The sequence below is a fragment of the Ammospiza caudacuta genome, chromosome 9 (assembly GCF_027887145.1).
Source record: "Ammospiza caudacuta isolate bAmmCau1 chromosome 9, bAmmCau1.pri, whole genome shotgun sequence".
NCBI classification, from domain to species: domain Eukaryota; kingdom Metazoa; phylum Chordata; class Aves; order Passeriformes; family Passerellidae; genus Ammospiza; species Ammospiza caudacuta.
The window spans coordinates 19,278,510-19,297,781 of record NC_080601.1 but is presented as its reverse complement, the minus strand read 5'-3'; the positions used below and the strand labels follow the sequence as shown (position 1 = coordinate 19,297,781).

The 19,272-nt window shown below is 45.7% G+C and overlaps 2 protein-coding genes across 8 annotated transcripts in view; both read right to left on the bottom strand.

Moving 5' to 3' along the window:
* Positions 1-4,946, bottom strand: part of PDLIM1 (PDZ and LIM domain 1) — a 43,486-nt gene extending 38,540 nt beyond the window's left edge. Inside the window, exon 1 of the mRNA XM_058810314.1 lies at positions 4,794-4,946. Coding sequence (XP_058666297.1) covers positions 4,794-4,889 — 96 coding nt within the window. The 5' untranslated portion in view covers positions 4,890-4,946. The remainder of the gene's footprint in view (positions 1-4,793) is intronic.
* A 2,214-nt stretch (positions 4,947-7,160) lies between these two features.
* SORBS1 (sorbin and SH3 domain containing 1) overlaps positions 7,161-19,272 on the bottom strand; it is a 71,881-nt gene continuing 59,769 nt past the window's right edge. For 3 of the 7 annotated variants that reach the window (XM_058810347.1, XM_058810348.1, XM_058810350.1), the window contains 5 exons: positions 18,007-18,123; positions 12,302-12,361; positions 11,477-11,667; positions 10,107-10,219; positions 7,161-9,333 (listed from right to left, as the gene is read on the bottom strand). In XM_058810347.1, coding sequence (XP_058666330.1) covers positions 9,266-9,333; positions 10,107-10,219; positions 11,477-11,667; positions 12,302-12,361; positions 18,007-18,123 — 549 coding nt within the window. In that variant the 3' untranslated portion in view covers positions 7,161-9,265. The remainder of the gene's footprint in view (positions 9,334-10,106; positions 10,220-11,476; positions 11,668-12,301; positions 12,362-18,006; positions 18,124-19,272) is intronic. The other 4 variants (XM_058810349.1, XM_058810353.1, XM_058810351.1 and 1 more) reach the window with 3 other exon arrangements.

Below are 19,272 nucleotides of genomic sequence, written 5' to 3'. Positions count from 1 at the left end.
GCGCTCTAACAGAGCAGACAGGGCTCCCACCAAGCAATGCACAGGGCATCCTGCTGTCCTCTGAACACCAGCCCAGCCACCTCTGCAGGGCCAGAAGCTCTTGGCAGGTGACACCAAGGAGCAGAGTTCCACAGGCCCTTATCAGCTGTTGTGGAGCAGCAGGGCTGGTGCTGCACAGCCCCTGCCCCACCCGCAGCCAGGCAAACATCCCAGCAGCAAACACAAAGCCACCTTGCCCTTCCTATAAAGCCCAGCAGCTTTCCCCAGCTGTCTCCCTCTGCCCAGACAGCCCCAGAACAAACCCCCAGCACAGTGCTGAGATTTGCAGTCACGGGCACAAGAGCTGGACCCCGTGGCAGAGGAACTGCAGTCATAGGTGTGCACAGTGCAGACCAGCCAAGGCTTTCTGGGTGAGGAAAGCCAGCCCAACCCTAAATCCTATCACATCCACCACACCCCGTGTTTCCTTTGGCAGAGGAAAGGCCAAAAGGTTCCACTCTGGGAGCAGAGGGCTGCCCGGAAAGCCCCAGCTCTCCTCTTGTCTCAGAAAAATAACCTGCAGCCAGAGTCTCTTCCCACCTGGGGCAGAGGCTGGAGCACAGCCCCCAGGGCAGTCACTGGTGCCACTCAGCTAAGCCCTGGCAGCACCGGGGGGAGGACAGTCTCCACCCATGCCATTAAGGGATGCCATTAGCAGGGTGTCCCCCATCAGCAGGGCTCTCCCTCACCACTGGCTCTGGGATGCCTTTACTCAGCTGCTTACTACATGGTTGACAGGGTAAGGATATCAGCTGGTACCAAAGCTAAACCTGGTATCTTTTCACACCACAGGATTCAGTCCCATGATTTCAGATGGGAAATGGATTAATTAATTGATTTCAGACCATCAAGTCCAGTTTTACCACTAAATCAAGCTTTAAGTTTATAAAGCTGGTTCAGAGGGCCATGCTTGAAAAGAAAACCAACACACTCAAATGCCCAATTATGATCCAATTCTGTATTTTATATAAATTCTGAGTTTTTAATATACCACAAATAGATAAAATATCAGACTAAGCAGCAATGAATTCATTTTACAGTGGTCAAAATCAGCAACAAGCATCATGTTTGGATTTCATCTTTTGAACGTATTTACATAACTGGGCTGTCTTGAAACCAATTTTTCATTGGAAAACTGGTTTTATAAGAAAATGTCCAGTTTCACAGACTCCAAGAGACATCCTTAATGGAGCTGGGAGGTTTTTGACATGACAAAACGGCAAAGATCTGTTTTGCCCATATTTTGGGTCAGATGCTCAAGATCGCTACCACAAATATTATCTCAATAACAAAGTTTATCAGACAGCTCCATGTATTCAGCTGGAAAGAAAAAGCCTCAATGTTTATCAAAATCAAATGCAACCAAACAGGCAACAGCTCATGTTACCTGAGGAATGAAGGGGGATGGGGTCTGTCAACTGCACTGCTTTTCAGACTGCTCCATTCCATCAGTGGCTGCTCATACAAGGTGCTGCTTGCTCCCTCCATCAGGTCCCAGCCTCAGTGGGATTTAACTGAGAACTACCCTGTGCACAGGTCACCTCCACAGAAACGATTACCTGTATGTATTGTGTCCATTCCTGTCTCAGAAAGAACTTTTCTCAAATTCTACCCCACTGACTCACTGCAGAGTACATACAAAGAGCAGTAAAGACAAGGGCCTTTCCTACTCCTGTAAGGAAATCCAGCAGGCTTTGACCCAGAGTTCATTACACTGATCAACACAAGTTTGGGGTTTTTTCTGAACAAAAACTGCAATAAACTGTCCACCAGAACACTAGAGTTTTAAAAAGAAATGCAAGCCAGAAACATCTGTGAAGCATCCGTCCTAAAGAGACAGGAAACTCCACAAGAAAATCTCATGAGCAGCATTTGTGAAATCTCCATACTCAGTTCTCTCCAGGAAGACCAGTCCAACATAACCAAGAAACCAGAAGTGTTCTCACAAAAAGATGCTTGTGATGTATTTGAGCCTGAAGCAGTTTTGAACACATATTTCAAGTGGGAAGTGAGGTAAGGCAGTGACAAAAGACAAGGTAAGAGCAGTTGTGGAAATGCCACAATCTTTCATCTGCTGCTCCTCTAAGGCACAACCAGACATTGGTACCATGCAGCCAGTGTCAGCCAGAAGCCCTTGGCCAGGCTCTGGTGGCTCCCATGCTCATGGCACCAGTGGTCCTCATCCTTCTTGGACCCAGGACTGCAACACCAAGTTTCAATGACTTCCTCTGGAGAACAGCCCAAACGGTGCTGCCTCCCACCAACACGACTACATTCCAGTGCAGCTGCTCCCCAGCTCACTGGGAGCTTGGGAAGCCAAAAGCCACTAGCAAGAAGCTGAGGCACAATGGTGATGAGGGGCCATAAATACCAAGATAAACTCGAAAGCTTAACAGCACAAGTATGATGGTGCCAGAAGCCAAACATGAGCTCCTGGCAGACAATGCAGGCTGAATTTAGGCACCTGGTTCAAAGAGGGCTGCAAGACATCCAGCTGAGGCCTATGCCTGGATGGACGTCTCTCCTGGCATCCCACCAAGCCAGCACATGGAACAGCATGGTGATCCCATCCGTGCATCACTGGGACAGGCTCCACTGGCTACATGGGACAGCACTGACCCCATGGACAGCGCTGACCCCATGGACAGCACTCCCAAACAGCAGCACTCTCAGTGTCAGGATGCCACTGCTCCCCACGCCCAGGGCAGCAGCCCAGCCCTGTGCACCCCTGCTAACAGTGCTGCTCACGAGCACATCTGTGCACCCACTCACCTCCCACTTGCAGCACAAAGTAAACATAAGTGCTGAGGAGGGAGAGCTGCAACCAAGGTAATGCTCTTATCACAGGTCACAGCCTCCCCACCCTCTCAGGTAACCCCTCTATCTCATAACACAACAGGATCAAGGCCCTCACAACCCCTGGCAGATGTCAGTCCTATGGCCACAGCTCACCCCATCCTGTGAGGGAAGAAGGGCTCCGTGCCAGAAATGTCCCTAGTGAAAACACAGGTGCCAAATAAAATCAGCAAGAATATGTAAAATCATCACACAAGGAGGAACAGACTTTTTAAAACAGGTCAAAACTGGATCACATATTTTTTTACATGGTAAGGGGAAGACTTGCCAAGAATTTCACTCCTGAGCCCAGGAGAGAAATCCAGGAGCCTTACGAGCAAACCACAGGAAAGATTAATGACTTGAAGTCTGGGAAGGGAAATTAAAAGTGTCAGAGGAGTCACAAGAGAAAGCCCTGATAAGAGCTAATTGTCAGCATTTACGTCACCACGATCGGAGAGGCTATTTTATTACATTTTAGTCTCTAGGGTCAGAATTTCTCACGAGGTGGTTATTTTTGCTGCTTTGCTGATCTATGTCCCTTGGTATGTGCCTATAAGCATTGATAAAGGCGACCAAGGAGAGCTAACAGCAGGTAGGGCTTTAGACACCCTTCTGCCTGAGATTCTTGCTGGAAGGAAATGGCAATAACTACCATAACAATGAAGTAAATATCACTTCCCTTACAGTAAAGGTGCTTTCATATCCCAAAAATGCTTTAGAAAAATGAAGCATTATTACTGTAATTGAAAGAGATTACACAGAAAACTAGTAACTCACCCCCCAGCCCCGGTGGGTTTAAGAGCACTTGTGAGCTCTGCCCTTCCTGCAGCTGGCAGCTTCCCCGAGGCACCCGGGCTCCTTCAGGCAGTGGGACCCCACGGCAGGAGATCCCGTGGCAGGAGGCATTTATAAAAATTCACAAGTCTGACCATCCTGGTCTTCTTTGAGGGCAGTAAATTCACGTAAATTCAAGTTCTGGTACGTTCCACTTCCCACAGCCCTTCCTCACCTGGGGCGTGTGGGCATTCCAAAATTGGGCAATGGGGGCAGATGCCAGAGCCCCAGGCTAAGAGCAGCTCGCTGGATGCCTCTGCTTTGCCGAGGGATTGCTGGAACGAGGAGCAATCCCTTCGTTCCTATTCTCATCGGGGAGACCTGCAGCCAGCCCCGACAAGAGTCTCTGTGCAGTGCACCCGGCGCAAAGCCGAGCAGAGTTTGGGGTTCGGGGCCGCACACGGGCCCGCGGCTCTGGGAGCCTGCAGGGGACGGGGGGAAGGACCCAGGTCCCGGCAGGGTCGGGCACTGTGGGGACAGGTGGGGACAGGACAGAGAGCACCGAGCACCTGTGGGGACAGGACAGCGAGGCAGCGAGCACCGGCGTCTCACAGCCAAACGCTGGGCAGAGGAAGGAAAAGCCATGTATAACGCTAAAATTGTTCCGATGCCAAATTTTTGCCATTTCCTAACTAATTTTCTTCAAGGGGGGAGCAAGAAGGACTTCGAACAGAGACGGGCAGAGGCACTAAATACACCTTAACATGGCTACTGTAAACAAAGGCTCTTAACTATACATGGCAAGCAAAGCCTGCGAGCACTCAGCCAACCTCGGTGAGACGGGTTCCCACAGGCTGGGCTGCCAAACCCGAACCGGGGCTCAGGGGATTCCTACTGCCTGCAGGGTCCCTATGGACAGGCTGAGGAGGGAGGTTCGGTGGGAAGCAAAGACCCCGGTTTGCTACAGCTGAAGGGGCTGAATGTGCCACCACCGATTTCACCGCAAACATGAAAACTCAAACAAACTAAAAAACAGGGAGGAGAAAAGGACAAGCCCACCTCCCGCCCCGACTTTGCCGTTCCACCTGCCAGCCCGAGCCGACCCCGCCGCCCGGAGCACCGCCCGCCGCAGCCCGCCCTACCCGGGAGATGGCGAGGGGCTGCTCGAAGTCGCGGCCGCCCACCAGGCGGAAGCCCCAGGGCCCGGGGCCCGAGAGCACGATGCGGTGCGTCCCCATGTGCGCGCTGCACCTCGCGGCTGGCTCCGACCGCCCCGCCGCCCGCACCGGCCCGGCCCGGCCCGGCCCGCCCCCGGCCCGCCCCCGGCCCGCCCCCGGCCCGCCCCGCCCGCCGGGCGCGCCCCGCCCCGGGCAGCAGCGCCCGCTCCCCGCCGCCTCCCCGGCTGGAGCCGCTCCCCGGCTCGGGGCAGGCCCGCCCGGGGCAGGGCGGCTGCCGGGGTCGGGAATCCCAGCGCCCCTCAGCCGCTCCCTGCTGGCAGGCAGGACAAGCCCCCGGCAGGCAGCCGCACGCAGGAGTGAGTGCCCCGGTGCGGCATCTCCCAAGCAAATACTCTCCAGCCTGGAGCAACGTTAACTCTGAAACCTAATGGGGGCGATGGAATTAAGCGGCCCTACCTGCAGTTTCCCCGCCAGGATGGGATGAGTGAAGTGGAGCCTGGGAAGGATGGTACCTCTCTGCTAATTTATCCAAGGTTCACTGATTTAAAGAGCGTTTTCTTTATCTCTACCCCCTTAAGCACAGTGCCATCAATAAAAGGAATTCTTCTATACAGGTTTTCAGCCAACCTTCTTATCTGTGATTTAGGAAAAATAGTTGTTTCAGTTGCATATTAAGCCCTCAGTAATCTAATGGTGGACAAATGGGAAAGGTTGGTCACAGAACCGGCATTGGCATTTGCAACTGGAGTGCAAGCATTGCTGCTCGCTTAGTTAACGAAGACAGCTCATCCATAAGCACAACATCAGCGAGCTGTATCTGAAGCTGGGATTCAGCCACAGCTGGGGAGCATGGAGCAGGCAGCAAGTAGGAATGATGCAGGTCACCCAGGTACTGGTCCTACAAGACGTGGCCCCAAATGACCCCATCACAAGGCACACCCTCACTTCTGCAATCCCCTTTTGTGGTTGTGCCCTTTTTCCTGCATTAGCTTGTCTTTTCACAAATTATTTCTTTCCAGGGTCCATGTGTCCAGACTATTAATTTCATCCCTAGCAGAGAGAAGTAGTTCTTCCACTACATCATTGGTGTGGCACTCGTGACAGTGAAGAAAGTGACTGCTTTGCCACAGCAGTGTGCAGGATCTCCAGAGAGCTGTTGCACACTGCTGGGTCACCTTCCCCTCCCTGCTTGCCCAACTTCTGAAGTCACTAGCACCTCTAGCTTCCTTACCTTAGATTAGGTTAGAGTGAGTAAATACCAACGTTCAGCAGTCACAGATGAGTTTCTCCCCTCCCTGTCCAGGCTGCTGTAAAGCAAAGGTGAGGAGAGCTTGTCAGCAAAGCCATGGTCAGGCTGCCCTTTGGCTTTTATATAAAGAGATCTGTGAAACAAAAAAGGGCTTGTGTCTGCGTGCTTTCTAAACACATGTAGCCTGACGCTTTTTCTGTCGTGGTAGTTTGGTTTTAGGATCAACTTGTTTACAGTTTGACTTCCTAAAAGCATTGTGAGTGCAGCCATGATGTTTATCTGTCTGCCTGGCCATCCAGGCACATCATCACAGAGTCTGAATCTGTTGCACAATTTTGGCTTAGTCTGAGATGGACATCTCCAAAAAGTTAAAACTCCTTGTGAAATACCAGTCTTTAGGGTGAGCACAGTCCTGCACATGCCTTCCCTCACTCCTTCAGGAACTGTTCCCTTACACAAGGCACGCCCAGAAAGTCCCAGCTAGGTGTATTGCTGCAGGGAGACAGGGGACAATCACCACAGACCTACAAACCCCATGAATTAATGCTGTAGCCATACCTGCCCTGTCAGGGTGCAGCTACCAGATAGCAGAGTCTTAAAGCTTTTGACCCAAGCCAGGGTTAAAAATGCACATGTAAGCCCAATACCAACTGACATCCCTTCCCCCACAGGCTGGCATTTTGAGTTTCTTGCCTGACTTAACCTGGGTGGTCTTTTCATCTGAGGTCACAAAGACCCTTTGTAAACCAGTGCAGAGAGGTGTACTCCCGACCTCCCAGGTCTGCGTGCACGCCACAGCAACTGTACCCTCACACCATGTATGGTGAGATCAGTGTGTAAACCAGCTTCTCCTCTGCCTTTTTGCCTTGGTTTCTTTAAGCAAAAGTCAGAGCCAGCCTACAGCTCAGGAAGGACTGATGAGCTCAAGCCAAATCACAAGCAGGATCCTCAGGTGCAGTGGTGAAGCCCATGGCAGACAGCCACACATCAGTATGGATACAGTGGGGCACTAAAACAAAAGTGCATTGCTACAGGAACAACCAAAGTAATTTTGTTTAATAACTTGTACAAGGAACACAATAGTAATTCAATAATTCCATTTATTAATTGCCAAATAGTAATCCACTGCAATAAGAAACAAAAAATCAACACAAAAAGAAGTTGCAGTTTGTGTGGATATGCGTGGTGTGTGTGTGTGTGTTCGTGTTTAACTTAAACTGGCAAGAGCAGGAACAGAAAATTAACTTTTAAATGAGTATGTTATATACAGTCAATATCAACATGTTACTTTGCTGGATACATTTATTTGGTGTTATCCAATCTTACCAACAGGCCTAAACATTGTTGCAAATAACTGGAGGGCAAACCCAAAGCAGAACAACTAACCCATAAATAAGATGCAGGATTCAAAATATCTCCTGCAGAAAATAAACAGTGGTGCTTTGTATCATATCTGAAACCTTTCATAATGAATATTTTGTGCTAAAACTCTTTATGTGAACATACACAGAATTCCATCACTTAAATTAAAGTGGAAAAAAATCCCAACCTTTCACAACTGCCTTTTTTTCCCCTCCCTTCACTCAATGTGTTTAAATTATTTCTCTATACAAGGTAAGTACATTGTCTGTACAAAGTTAAATATACATATTTACAGTCAAACTTCTGAGACACAGAGTCTTCTCTTCCGCTGACTGAGACGGAAGACAAGCCTACTTGATTTCAAACCCAGGAGCATGGCTAGTTTATCAAAACATTGCAAGTCGTGCTAACAGTTAGTTGTAGTTTACTCTTAATAAATCTGTATAAAAGCATCAGCATAAAAATAGGCATTTTATATTATTAAATACGGCTTATGACAAAATAGCAATCTACCCTTTGCTATTTGTACGGCAATTGTAGGAAGCAGAGTCTGCTAGAATTGGTTTTGTTTATGCTTTTTCTTAATAACAAAAAGTCTATCAAAAGAGTATTCATAGTGGATTTACAGGCAAACATACAACCAAGCCATAGGGGTTTTTTTTCCCCTCAAGGAAATACAAATCTATGTAACTGGTAATAACTGCTGGGAACAGCTTTTCAAATTGATTAAACTTTTTTGTATGACTAAGAGGCAGCCAAAATGCATGTATTTATTTGACCTACCATCAACACTGTAACCAAAATGAAAAAAAAGGCACCCTCAGTGATACATTGTTCAGATTTATCAGAGCCTCTAAGATTTAATGCTGGGAAAGAAGTCCCAGCATTTCATCCCAGAGCATACACTGGAAAAGGTGTGTGATCCTTTAGGGCCAGCCACAGGGCAAGAGGAGCAGAGCAAGTGAACAGCTGTAGGACTCATAAACAGAATTTGCCCTCGCGGATGTTCTGTTTATTGGTTCTACTCTTTGTGCAGATAAATGTCAAAGCTAGGCTGATTTCTCTTTAAAAAACAGGACTCAGTTAATTTTGCACACAATACATTCACACACACACCCCCTGCACAAAAGAAAAAACCCTGCAGAGATCAGTGATATGTTATTGAAGGGTTTGGGATTTTTTACACTTTTGCATTATGCTTTGGCTGACCTCTCTGGATTAAACCACCAATCCCAAACTCCTCCACACAGAGCTCTGCAATTCAATTGTATCAGCTGTCCTCCGCCTCTGCTGGGTCTTAAGATGCATGACATGAAGGAAAGGTTTTGTATGGAAATAGAAGGCAGAGAAAAGTGAGTCTTCAGCAAGGCAGAAATGGGCAGCAGGCCTGTTTCCTGAACTCCTGTTCCTGAACTCCTGTGCCAACCAACGTGAGCAGCTGCGGGGCTGAGTACTGCCCCAAAGCACTACCCTATCTCAACACACAAACAAAACCTATACCATGTGCTTCCCTGAAGCCTTCTCAGAGGTAAGTGCTCCGTACAAATTAATATTATCATCAAAACTTTTACTGGGGAAGGGAGAGGAATACACAAAGGCAGCACTGTAAACTAGAAACTGTCTCTTCTTCAGCAAACAAATCACACCCTGACTCCATGGAAGCAGGGCTACACATTCAACTCAATAGTGTACCACATAACCACATCCTCCTAACACTTCTCATCTCTTGTCTATTACATTCATAAATTGTCTGTTTCTTCACTGTTTAAAAACACCATCTGGAAAGGAATCCCACCATCCTTGTCATGGTGGGATCCCTGTTACTTTACAGGTACAGAAGCTTCACGTAGTTGCCTGGGAAGGTGCCAAATTGCCTTGTTCTCCTGGATGTACCTGTTGCAAAATAAAACACAAGGAAGACTTAGTAAGATGGAGACATACCTACACTTAAAAAGGTACAGGTGGCAACCTCTTCTGCCTGCATTAACTGCTAATACTAAAGAGGAGCCCTAGTCAAAGAGTCTTTTGGTACAAACCAGATCACAACTAGCTCTGCTACTAATCATCTTTGGTCATCCCCTTTAACAGGTCCTGGTGAAAGCTCCTGGGCCTATAGGTTGGAAGTCAAACTCCTCTCAGTGCAAATGAGCTAATCCCCTTAAGAAGAGATGGCAAGCCTAGATTTGAAATGTTGAGATAGAGAACACTGTCCAGACTTGCACTCCTTTAAGGTAAAGCATTTTGCTAAATATGCACTTGAGGCTGGATTTTCAGGGACTGCAACTCCTATCCTTGTGTTCTCTTCACCCCCTACTTGCCACTTTCTGTAACTAGTCATGGCTCCCCTCAGCTTTGGAAATGCTACAGAAATCCAGTTTCTCTTCGTTCCCTCAGTTGCTCTGTCATCTGTGTAAACAAGAAGGATCTGGATGAAGAGAGGAATGGAGATACTAAGAAGATAAAAATGGAAGTACTAGAGATCTAGCAAGGAAAACAAAGCTCCACCACCTTGCAGCCTAATTTTAATATTCTTGGTGGGAAAAGATGGAAAATTGTGGAAAAACTGAAGTCAGTTTTTTTCATCATTTTGACCTCACAAATGAAAGCAACTTCTGCAAAACTGCTCATCCCAATAAGCTCTGTTGACAGGCAAGTGTCACACTCACCCACAAACCAGCCATCATCACATTTCTCCATGACATCAACAATGTCACCGTCCCTCAGTTCCAGCTCATCATCATTCTGAGGAGTGTAGCTGTAGAGAGCTTGGTAGCTAACTCTGAAAACCAGAAAGACAGTAGATGTTAGGCATTGAATTTGACATCCCTTCAGGAGGAGATGTTCCTCTTCCCCTAATTCCTATTACATATTGCTGAATGCAGTCTGGACCTGTGTTTGCCTTTTGAGAAGTGGAAGCCACCTGCATTGAATTTGCTGTTGTCAAAAGGTCATGGTAGTAAAAAGTGTCATACCTACACTGTGTGGGATATGTGGAGAGCTCCTGCTCCCTTTCTGCCATGTAGTTGTCTGCACAGACAAACAACCAGAGCCTTCCTAACTTGTAGCACCTAGACAGTGTTCAGTTGCAGACATCCCATTAAGTGCAAGCCAAAACCTGGATACACTCATTCTTGGGCGAAAGGAGACAGGTGTTTCCTCGCTCAGGCAATAGGCAGAGAGAGCCATAATTGACCACATGGCAGAGCAAAGGACTTTAGAAAAAGATATTGCCTACTCTACTGCACTCTATATACATGGATAAATCATGGCTGAGGAGGTATGGTGGAATAGAAAACCCAGGCTGGATCCTGCCCAGAGATGTCATTTGTACCACAGGCACTGTGCATTCACTAGAAAAGATCCTTAGGGAGTGGAAACAATCTTTGGGCAAATTTGGGGAGGCTTGGATTCCCTGTCCATGGAGCATGAAAATAGAGCTGATGTGAGATGCTCCCGCTCTGCAAAAAGCAAAGGCTCCTTTCACAAACCAACTGCTGTCACTATCAGTCCCCAGCACACAGCTGCTATTCTCAAAACCATCAGTGTAAGGCCCCACCAAGCTTAGTGGCAGCTCCACTGAACAGCTTTGAAAATCTCACCCCTGGTCTCTCAGCTACAAATGCACCTGTGGAACTGGTCAGCAATGCCCCGAGTGGCATCAGCGTTGGGACTCTCACTGCACTGTGAGAAGCCATGAACAGAGTGGAACACATTGATCAGGTATAGCCAGTGGATATGAACTTGTTGCCAGCTTCAAGATACAAAGACACCGAGACAGCCTCTGTAATGGAGACCCCATCCGGGATCACTGTTGAGGTGCTATACAGGTCATTGAGGTCATTGTTTCAGGTGCTATACAGACAGAAGGGGCACAGTCTGAAACTCATTATGATGACATGTGGCTACTTTTGTTCTTTAAAGCAAAGCTAACATTTCTACATGATTCTAATTTACCACTGAGAGCTCTCATACCTCCCTATCCTCACCACCAGTCAAAAATACGGGCCCTGGAAAGGTGGGAACCAAAAGAACTTACATGTCTCCTGGTGTTTGACTTCGCTCAGGGCTGGCTCCTTGCTGCTGTGCTTGAGGTTGCTGAGAAATGATGAGAGATGATTTATGGTCATTAGAGGTCACCTTGTGGCGAGAGTCAAGAGGCTGAGAAATAGTACTGCAGTAATGAACAGACTTTTCTGCAATGTTTATGATTTCATTGCAAACAGCTTCCTGTGTGGTAGGCAGCATTGACATCCAAGAACACCCAAAGGACAGTCAACAGGGGGAAGGGAGGGGAAAATATAGATAAGAAGAGATGGGACATTCCAGTTGCAGTACATAAGTCCAGTAAAAAAACCAAAAACAAAAGAAGAGTTGTAGATCCAGGTAAATATCCAGGTAGTGGAGTGCAGAAGGGATCCAGATGTAAGCATGGAAAACAGGCAAGATATAGAAGAATTTGGCATTTAGTTTGAAGATTTGTAACAAATACATTTACACATATTTTTAAAAGAAGCAGCATAAGAGGTTGCAATTAGTTATGCAGTGGCACCATTCCAAATGCTATGAAGTCAGTTCAAGAATGCAAGGTGAGGTTGGGCTGCTCCATTCATGCATTTGGCTTCGTTTAACTTATACCCAGGGTGTGGCAGCACAATTAGCCCAACTTCTCATTGGCTGTGACAGTTTTTTCTAATTGTTAAATTCCCTTCCTTCTGTTGCAAACAAGCAATATATGCAAAGAGATAAATATGTATCTACTTTGCAACTAAAAATAGTGCTGGCATTTTATCTCTTACTGAGGTGTTACTCTCTGGGTGAAGAGTGTCTAGGACTACACAGCTGAGTTAAACAGGGGCCTTACCACATAGCTCTTTTCAGACTCTGTGAGATCTGGTCCAGCTCTCAATGAATGGTGGGAAGGCTGTGTGATCACCAAGCAAATGATAAGGAAGACATTTTAGCAGATGTTATATTGGTCAGAATTAAAAAAATGTAAATGGAGTGCAGACAACAAAAGGAAATGAACAACTCCTCCCCTCCCCACCCCAACACCATACTTTTTGGACAGCAAGATCCTTAATTTACACAAGAGACATTGAGGCTACAGTAACACAACAGCAGCACTCAATGCTGCAAGGGAAAGCAAAACAGAAGGTAGGGCACAGAATCAGAGTGGAAGGTGATGGACACTGCTACAACCAGAAATGGTACAATAGCATCATACTGCATTCCTGTAGGGCAAAAAGAACACAGACAGGAACATATACTTGGGAGCATCAAAATTGAAAGGCCAAAAGCATGCTGGAAGGCATCTGTTGCTGTTTTCAGAAAAGTCCTCAATGACACAGAAGAAAACAGCAACTTGCTTTCTTTTTTTAGAAAGCCAACAGCTCAGGTCCTCAGAAGGCACAATGCCATGTAGCCCCAACAAAATCACTCTATCCTGTTCCAAGCAAGGCTCTGAAATGTTTTATTAATTCCCACAAAAAGGCAGAGTGTCAGGTCAGGCCTTGACTGAAAAACCCAGCTCTAAACAACACCACCAGTGAAGCTGTTGGACTCTGCCCTGCCTCACCCCATAGTCACAACCCTACACAGGGACTGTGTGTCCCAGGACACATAAAGGGAAATCAGTGTTTGAGGCTGGAGGTTTTATGGGGAAGATCACTGAAAAAGCCATACAGATATCCACAGCCTGGTTTTGCACATTTTTGCATATTCAAACACCTACCAAAAGCAAGGTGAGCAAATGTAATGTCTGAGCTGGTGTACTGCCTATAGGGCTGCTTGGCAAAGTGGGTTGAGATTCAGAGCATGGCCATGCTCTGTGATCATTCACCACAATTTTCAAACTTAATTTCACTGGCCTCAATTTTAAGCTTTCTGTCCTCCTCTTTATTCACCTGAGTAGTGCCCTCCAGTAAAAAGCTTCCTTTTTCATGGCATTCTGAGAGAGAGCAGAAGCAGACAGCAGAGAGGTCTGTGACACCTTCAGCCCAAGCATGCTCGAAAACTTTGGAGAAGTGCAGGGTGATGAGCTCATTCCTCACAAAGCTCCACTGAACCACATCTTGGACCTCTGGAACTGTGTCCATCACTGTATTAAAGCAAACCATCTCTTTTCTCAAGGACTGTGACCCATTGTAGGCCAACTCAGCCCCACAACAATTCCTTTGTAGTCAGCTCTACTCTCTGGTGCTGGAATCTGGGGTCACTGCCCTATGAAACAATGCTCTGTTACTATTTATATTTCTAGAGAAAGAAATTTAAATGCAAGTACAATCTACTAATTGCAGTGGAATTTGCATTCAAAGCATTTACTGTGGAGCCTGAAATCCTCACAGGATTTCTGCAAGTCCCTCCTGCCTATCATTTGCCCTGAAAGGCAAATGAAAAAATAACAAATTCAAAGTTAATATTGTGCAGACCAACTGGATATAGTTGATGAGGCCAGAGCTAACTCAGGTGGTTAAGTAGCTGGAAAAAACAATTTTCAGGCTGAGGCAGCTGTAAGAATGTTTTTAGGTGGTTTTTTTTTTTTTTAATTCAAGAAAGTGCTTCTCTGTTCCATACCAATAAATTGACTGCTGAAATTGTGCCATGAGCTAAGACCACATGGTCCATTTCCCACTGATTACTTGTGACCTTCCTGCACAGCTTTTCCTTCTAAAAGCATTAGTATCTATGAATTAAATTAGTTTTTCAAAGCTAAAAAATTGACACTGCCTCTGAATGCTCCACAGTGCAGGTTTGTATTACCAGGAGGAGCAGCATCAAAACCCAGGTCACATTTCCTTTCCTGGCAGAATCCTCATGGGGACTTCCACAAGGCAGCTGGGCAGGGGCAAAGGCCAAGCAGGAACTTCCAGTTCCTGACAAGACACATGATTAAGTGATCTCCTCTGGCCTCTGCTCTGAGATCCATGCAGCTCCCACCAAAGCATTGCATTAACTCCCAGGGATGCAGCAGAGTCCTGCAGGGAGTTGGTGAAACACCTCAGAGTCAGCAACTATGCAGTATTAGCTAAACAGAATGAAGAATGGACCAGATCAGATCCCATAATTTTGGGTTGTAAATGTACTACCACACTAATGTAAACAAGTGACCCTAATAGCATGATCTGTGTGGCTTTTTTATTTTTATTTTTTTTTAGTTCACCAACCAAACTCTACAGTGTTCTTTCAGGGAAGGAAGAGATTAAAGGGGAAAAGAGTGTTATAGGTCCAAATGCTCTTCAAACAGGGGTTTAGATAGCCCATGTACTACTACAAAACACTGAGCCAGCCCTGTAACTGCTGAGGGTAAGCTGAAGGCCCTAAAAGTGACCAAGTATTCACAACCTGTGAGGACATCTCAACTTCTATCTGCTCAGCCACACTATCTGCTTTGTTAAGACTAAATGAATAAACTTAAGCACATGCTGAGGTCTCTATGTCTCCATTTCTACAGACTGTGCACACAAATATGCAGTACAGTTAGTCCCTAAAGCACAGCTGGCCAGTGTTTCCCCCTCATATGGAGTTTGGGGATGGATGTAAAGAGTGCCACAAGTTTGTGAAATTACCAGAAAAAAAGTTCTACATTAAGAGCCTAGAAAAGCCCTAAGGCAGCTTTTAAATGTTAGGCACAAAGATGCTGGGACTGCTCAGCAGTGCTCTCCCTGCTCCTAGTGAAATTCAGCATCATCAGTGCAACTACCCATTGCAGCTCTTGTTCATGTGCCTTCCATCCATTCCAGGTGGGAGTTAAGGAACTACATAAGGAAAGACAAAGCTAAACAGAACAGACTAATAGACACACAAGACAGACAGACAAACTGGTATTCCCTCAGAGGAGGGAACACATCAGCACTGATGCTCCCACATGAATGAAGAACCAAGACCAGGGAGGCCTCCCTAGCCCAGGTGAAACAAAAGGAAAAGCCCTGCACACACCAAGCCCAGCTCTGTGAAAGCGAATGGAAAGCTGGCTGAAGAGTTCTCACAAAGGACACTGAAAAGGCTGCAGAGTGGAGCAGAAGGCTGCCATAATCAGTGGAAAGACTCCCTGGACGCTGGATCAGAAGTTGAAGGCTGTGTCTACAGCAGAAAAAGGCATTTCCCTTGGAAAATAGGTACCAAACGCCTGCTGCAGGCTGGGCAGCTCTGCTTTGGACAGTGAGCACTCAGCTCAGCAGAAATATTGCTGTGCTGAATCTGTGGAGCAACAGAAAGCCACTGCAGGAGGTATAAGTTTACCTTGAACACGGTGCAAAGCAAGGAACATGCTAGGAGTAGTTGGTCTGTGCTGGAGAACATGGGGTCTGAACATCCACCTCATATAACACGGGGTCTGAACATCCACCTTTGGCTCCCCTCTCTACCAGTCAAAAGCAGGTGAATTGCCACCCTGCTGGAGTGGCTCTGTACAAGTGCCAAGGAGCAGATGGGTCCCACCAATATCCCTCATGTGGCTGATACAGGGACCCTTGTCCAGCCTGTCCTGCCTTCCCCACCCCACAGCCACAGTCCAGCCCCAGAGCCAAAACCACCACACTGCTCACACACTTGCTGCCACCACTGCTGACTGTGGCACTGTGCTAATAGGATCTCTGAGTAGAACAGGAATTAGAATGGAAAATTCCTGCGGGTTCCCTGAAATAAATTAATTTGATAGATTATGTTACTCCTTAATAACATATTTTACTAGAATATTGAGACAAGTTATCTGTAAGTTATACTTGAAATACCTTCACATGCTGTGAGGTAATTATTTTTTCTTTTTAGTTTGGACTGGGAAAACAAACAAAAAGGAACTTCAGAACAGTGTAAAGAGCCAATGCAATTTATATTTTTACTTAATGTAATAGGTAAGAACAGAGTCCTTACGCCAGACCTATACCAAAGGGTCTTAAACCTGCAAAAAACCCTGGGTCAGAATTTCATAACTGGAGAGGTTATCCATAATGAGAAAGAAAACTAAAATTCAAAATCGTAAAGTATGTGAAACACCAGGGACAGACACTAATGGAAGGAAAACCCAAATGTAATGTCTCATTTCCATGTCTGCTAAGTGATTTTCTCATTTGATTAAAATCAGTTGAGAGGTACAGATTTTTGAAAAGCCTCCAGGGTATTACCTGAAGTTCTGCTGAAACCATCAGCCTCTGTATGGATCACACAGATAATGAGAAGCCATTTGCACATAGAAATATCACTCCTGCTCCCTAAAGAACTGAGGACCCAGAGCTGAAAATGAGGTCAAGACTACTGCTGATGTCACAAATAGTTTTAACTTGATACTGACAATGCTTTGACTGTCAAGGCATATAAAATATAAATATTGACTTGACTTTGACTACAAAGAAAGGCCATGAGATTTTATTACAACCATGTGGAACACCCAAAATAGAACTGTGCTAATCATAACTGGAGAGAAACATCTTTGTCTAAATGTGGCTCTTTGCTCCTGTTCTTTTGGATCACATATATCCAGTGCAAGCACCAGCATGACCCAGCAGATCAGAGCTCAGGAAAAAGGCCAACACAGGAAACTTCTATGGATTTTCAACATGAAGCAGAGTAAGTATTCTATTGAACTCAGATGTTGAAAGTGAAAGGGAAGCAGGAGGTGGTTGTTCAGTAAAAAGTTGTGCAAGCTTCAAGTGGAAGAAAATGAGCAAAGGTAATAGGAAAATTTCAGGGTTTAAGCTGTCTCTCTCTTAATATAATCAAGAAAGTAACATTGGCAGCTATTTCCCACATTCATCCTGTATGATCAACTTGCCTGGTTCACTGATCAAGCTGAAGACTGCTTCCCCAATACCCACCACTAACAACTCAGTCCAGTGTTCCAGTTTTTGTTAATGGTGAACTTTCTGTTTCAAATATTGCCATCTTGTGGAAGCTGCCTTGAAGGACTGATGAGGCACCAGCAGATGTCAGCATTGCTCATTCCCATCCTCTGGGCACCTCAGACACAGTGCTGGGGCTGAGCCATGCTGCACAGACCCTACTGCATCCCTCTTCAAAAACATTTGTAGCTCTCAGCAATAGAGCTGAGAAACTCTGAATCCTACCTGAGAAGACCAGAGCAGGCCCCTGGCATTGTGGATACCAAGATGTGTATGCCTTATCCCCAGCTCTGAGATGCTCAAACCCTGAATCCTGATCTCAGGTGGTTAAACAATACCTGAACCAAATTTTCTTGTGCTACACCATTCCTACTAAGAAGGCCACCAACACTGCAGTATAATGAAATCAAGCTGTAGGAACTCAAGGTCAGAACTAAGTAAGCCCTGAGTTAATCTTTTGGAGGAACCAATAAACAGATCCTCAGCTGGTACAAACAAGCAGAAACCTAGGTTTGACCTATGTAGATTTGCAGCAGCTGAAGATTTTGCCCATACCTCCCCTTCTGCACAGCCTGGAAGTAATTTTTCTTTTTTTTTTAATAAAAACTCTAACTCTGAGGAAAATTACCTCACCTGTGTAATCAATGAGCTGCTAAATAAGCATATGACAAAACAATGGCATGGCATGGAAACGACTGTAAGTAGTGGAAGAGTAATCAGCAAAGATGATTACCTGTGGCTTATTGACTCTGCGTGTAAGTCTGGGAGGTGGCTGGGTTGTGACAGTAGAGGAAGAGAGGGTAGAGGAAGAGAGAGGAGCAGATGAAGAGAATACTTTTGAGTCTGCAGTCTTTTGAAGAAAAGAAAAATCGGTCAGCTTGGCACATACTCTCTTATCACAACCACTGCTAGTGATAAGAGCATTTACTATCCAGTAAATTTGAAGCACACACATCAACAGTAACTCCATGCAAGGACAAGTGCAGTTTCCAGTTGGTTTGTCTCAGCTGACCACCTTACTCTGTTTTAAACATGCAGGTTAAGTAAAAAAAAATGCTACTAAAATATATCTGGATGGTAAACAGTACAGTATTAACACAGCTCTCAGTAGACTTCTGGTTATGATTCAAGCAGAAATCAAATTATTTGTCATAAGTTTGCCCAGTGTGAAACACGTCATCTTGGAAACCCTGTTTTCTCATTATTTAATGTTGGCTAGATGGGGTATGTCATGGAGGCTATTGCAGTGCATCCAAGACAGTATTTAGAATTCTATGATTTCAAACTCTCCAAACTTACACTCCTTGCGGTACTGTAATGTAATTGAGCTGGCTGTACCCCACAACGTGCCCCAAGGCAACAGAGAGCTACAAAGTAAAGTATATATCCTATACAAAGACTGAGGGCTGAAGATACGTTGTAGAAGCTACTGGAGAGTTCCCTCTGTGTTTCCTCTATTTGTAACATATGGCTGCATAAAACTAAAAACTCTTAAGGGAAACCATCAGTAGGTCTAATTCTCTTTTGTGGCTAAAGCCTTTCATATAATTTTAAAAATGCAAAGGTAATAACTTCTCCTCAATACATACATGACAATCAAAACTCCCTTAGTCATGCACATCCCAGACTAAGGTTCACTTAGGCTCCAGGATCAACAGGGGACACCTTTTGTGATTCTAGGAGCCAGGTTTATGTTTAAAATGCTTTTTGGTCCTTTGGAAAAACCAACAAATTCTATAACCAAAAATGATTCAGTGCACACTGTAAAATCTCTGATTAGCAAGAAAATGTCTGTATTCTGCACAGTGGGCCTGTGTGTTGCTTTCATCTGATGCGTCTGGTAACAGCCACTGTCTGGGACAATCCCCTCATTAGATGTGACCGATTGTGTCAGTGCCGTGTTATCTATTCTGGAATAATTTTTTCTACATTGCTCTTGATCTCTCTTCCAAAATGTTTTGATCTGCTATAAGTGAATGCCACTGGTGACCCCTGAAAA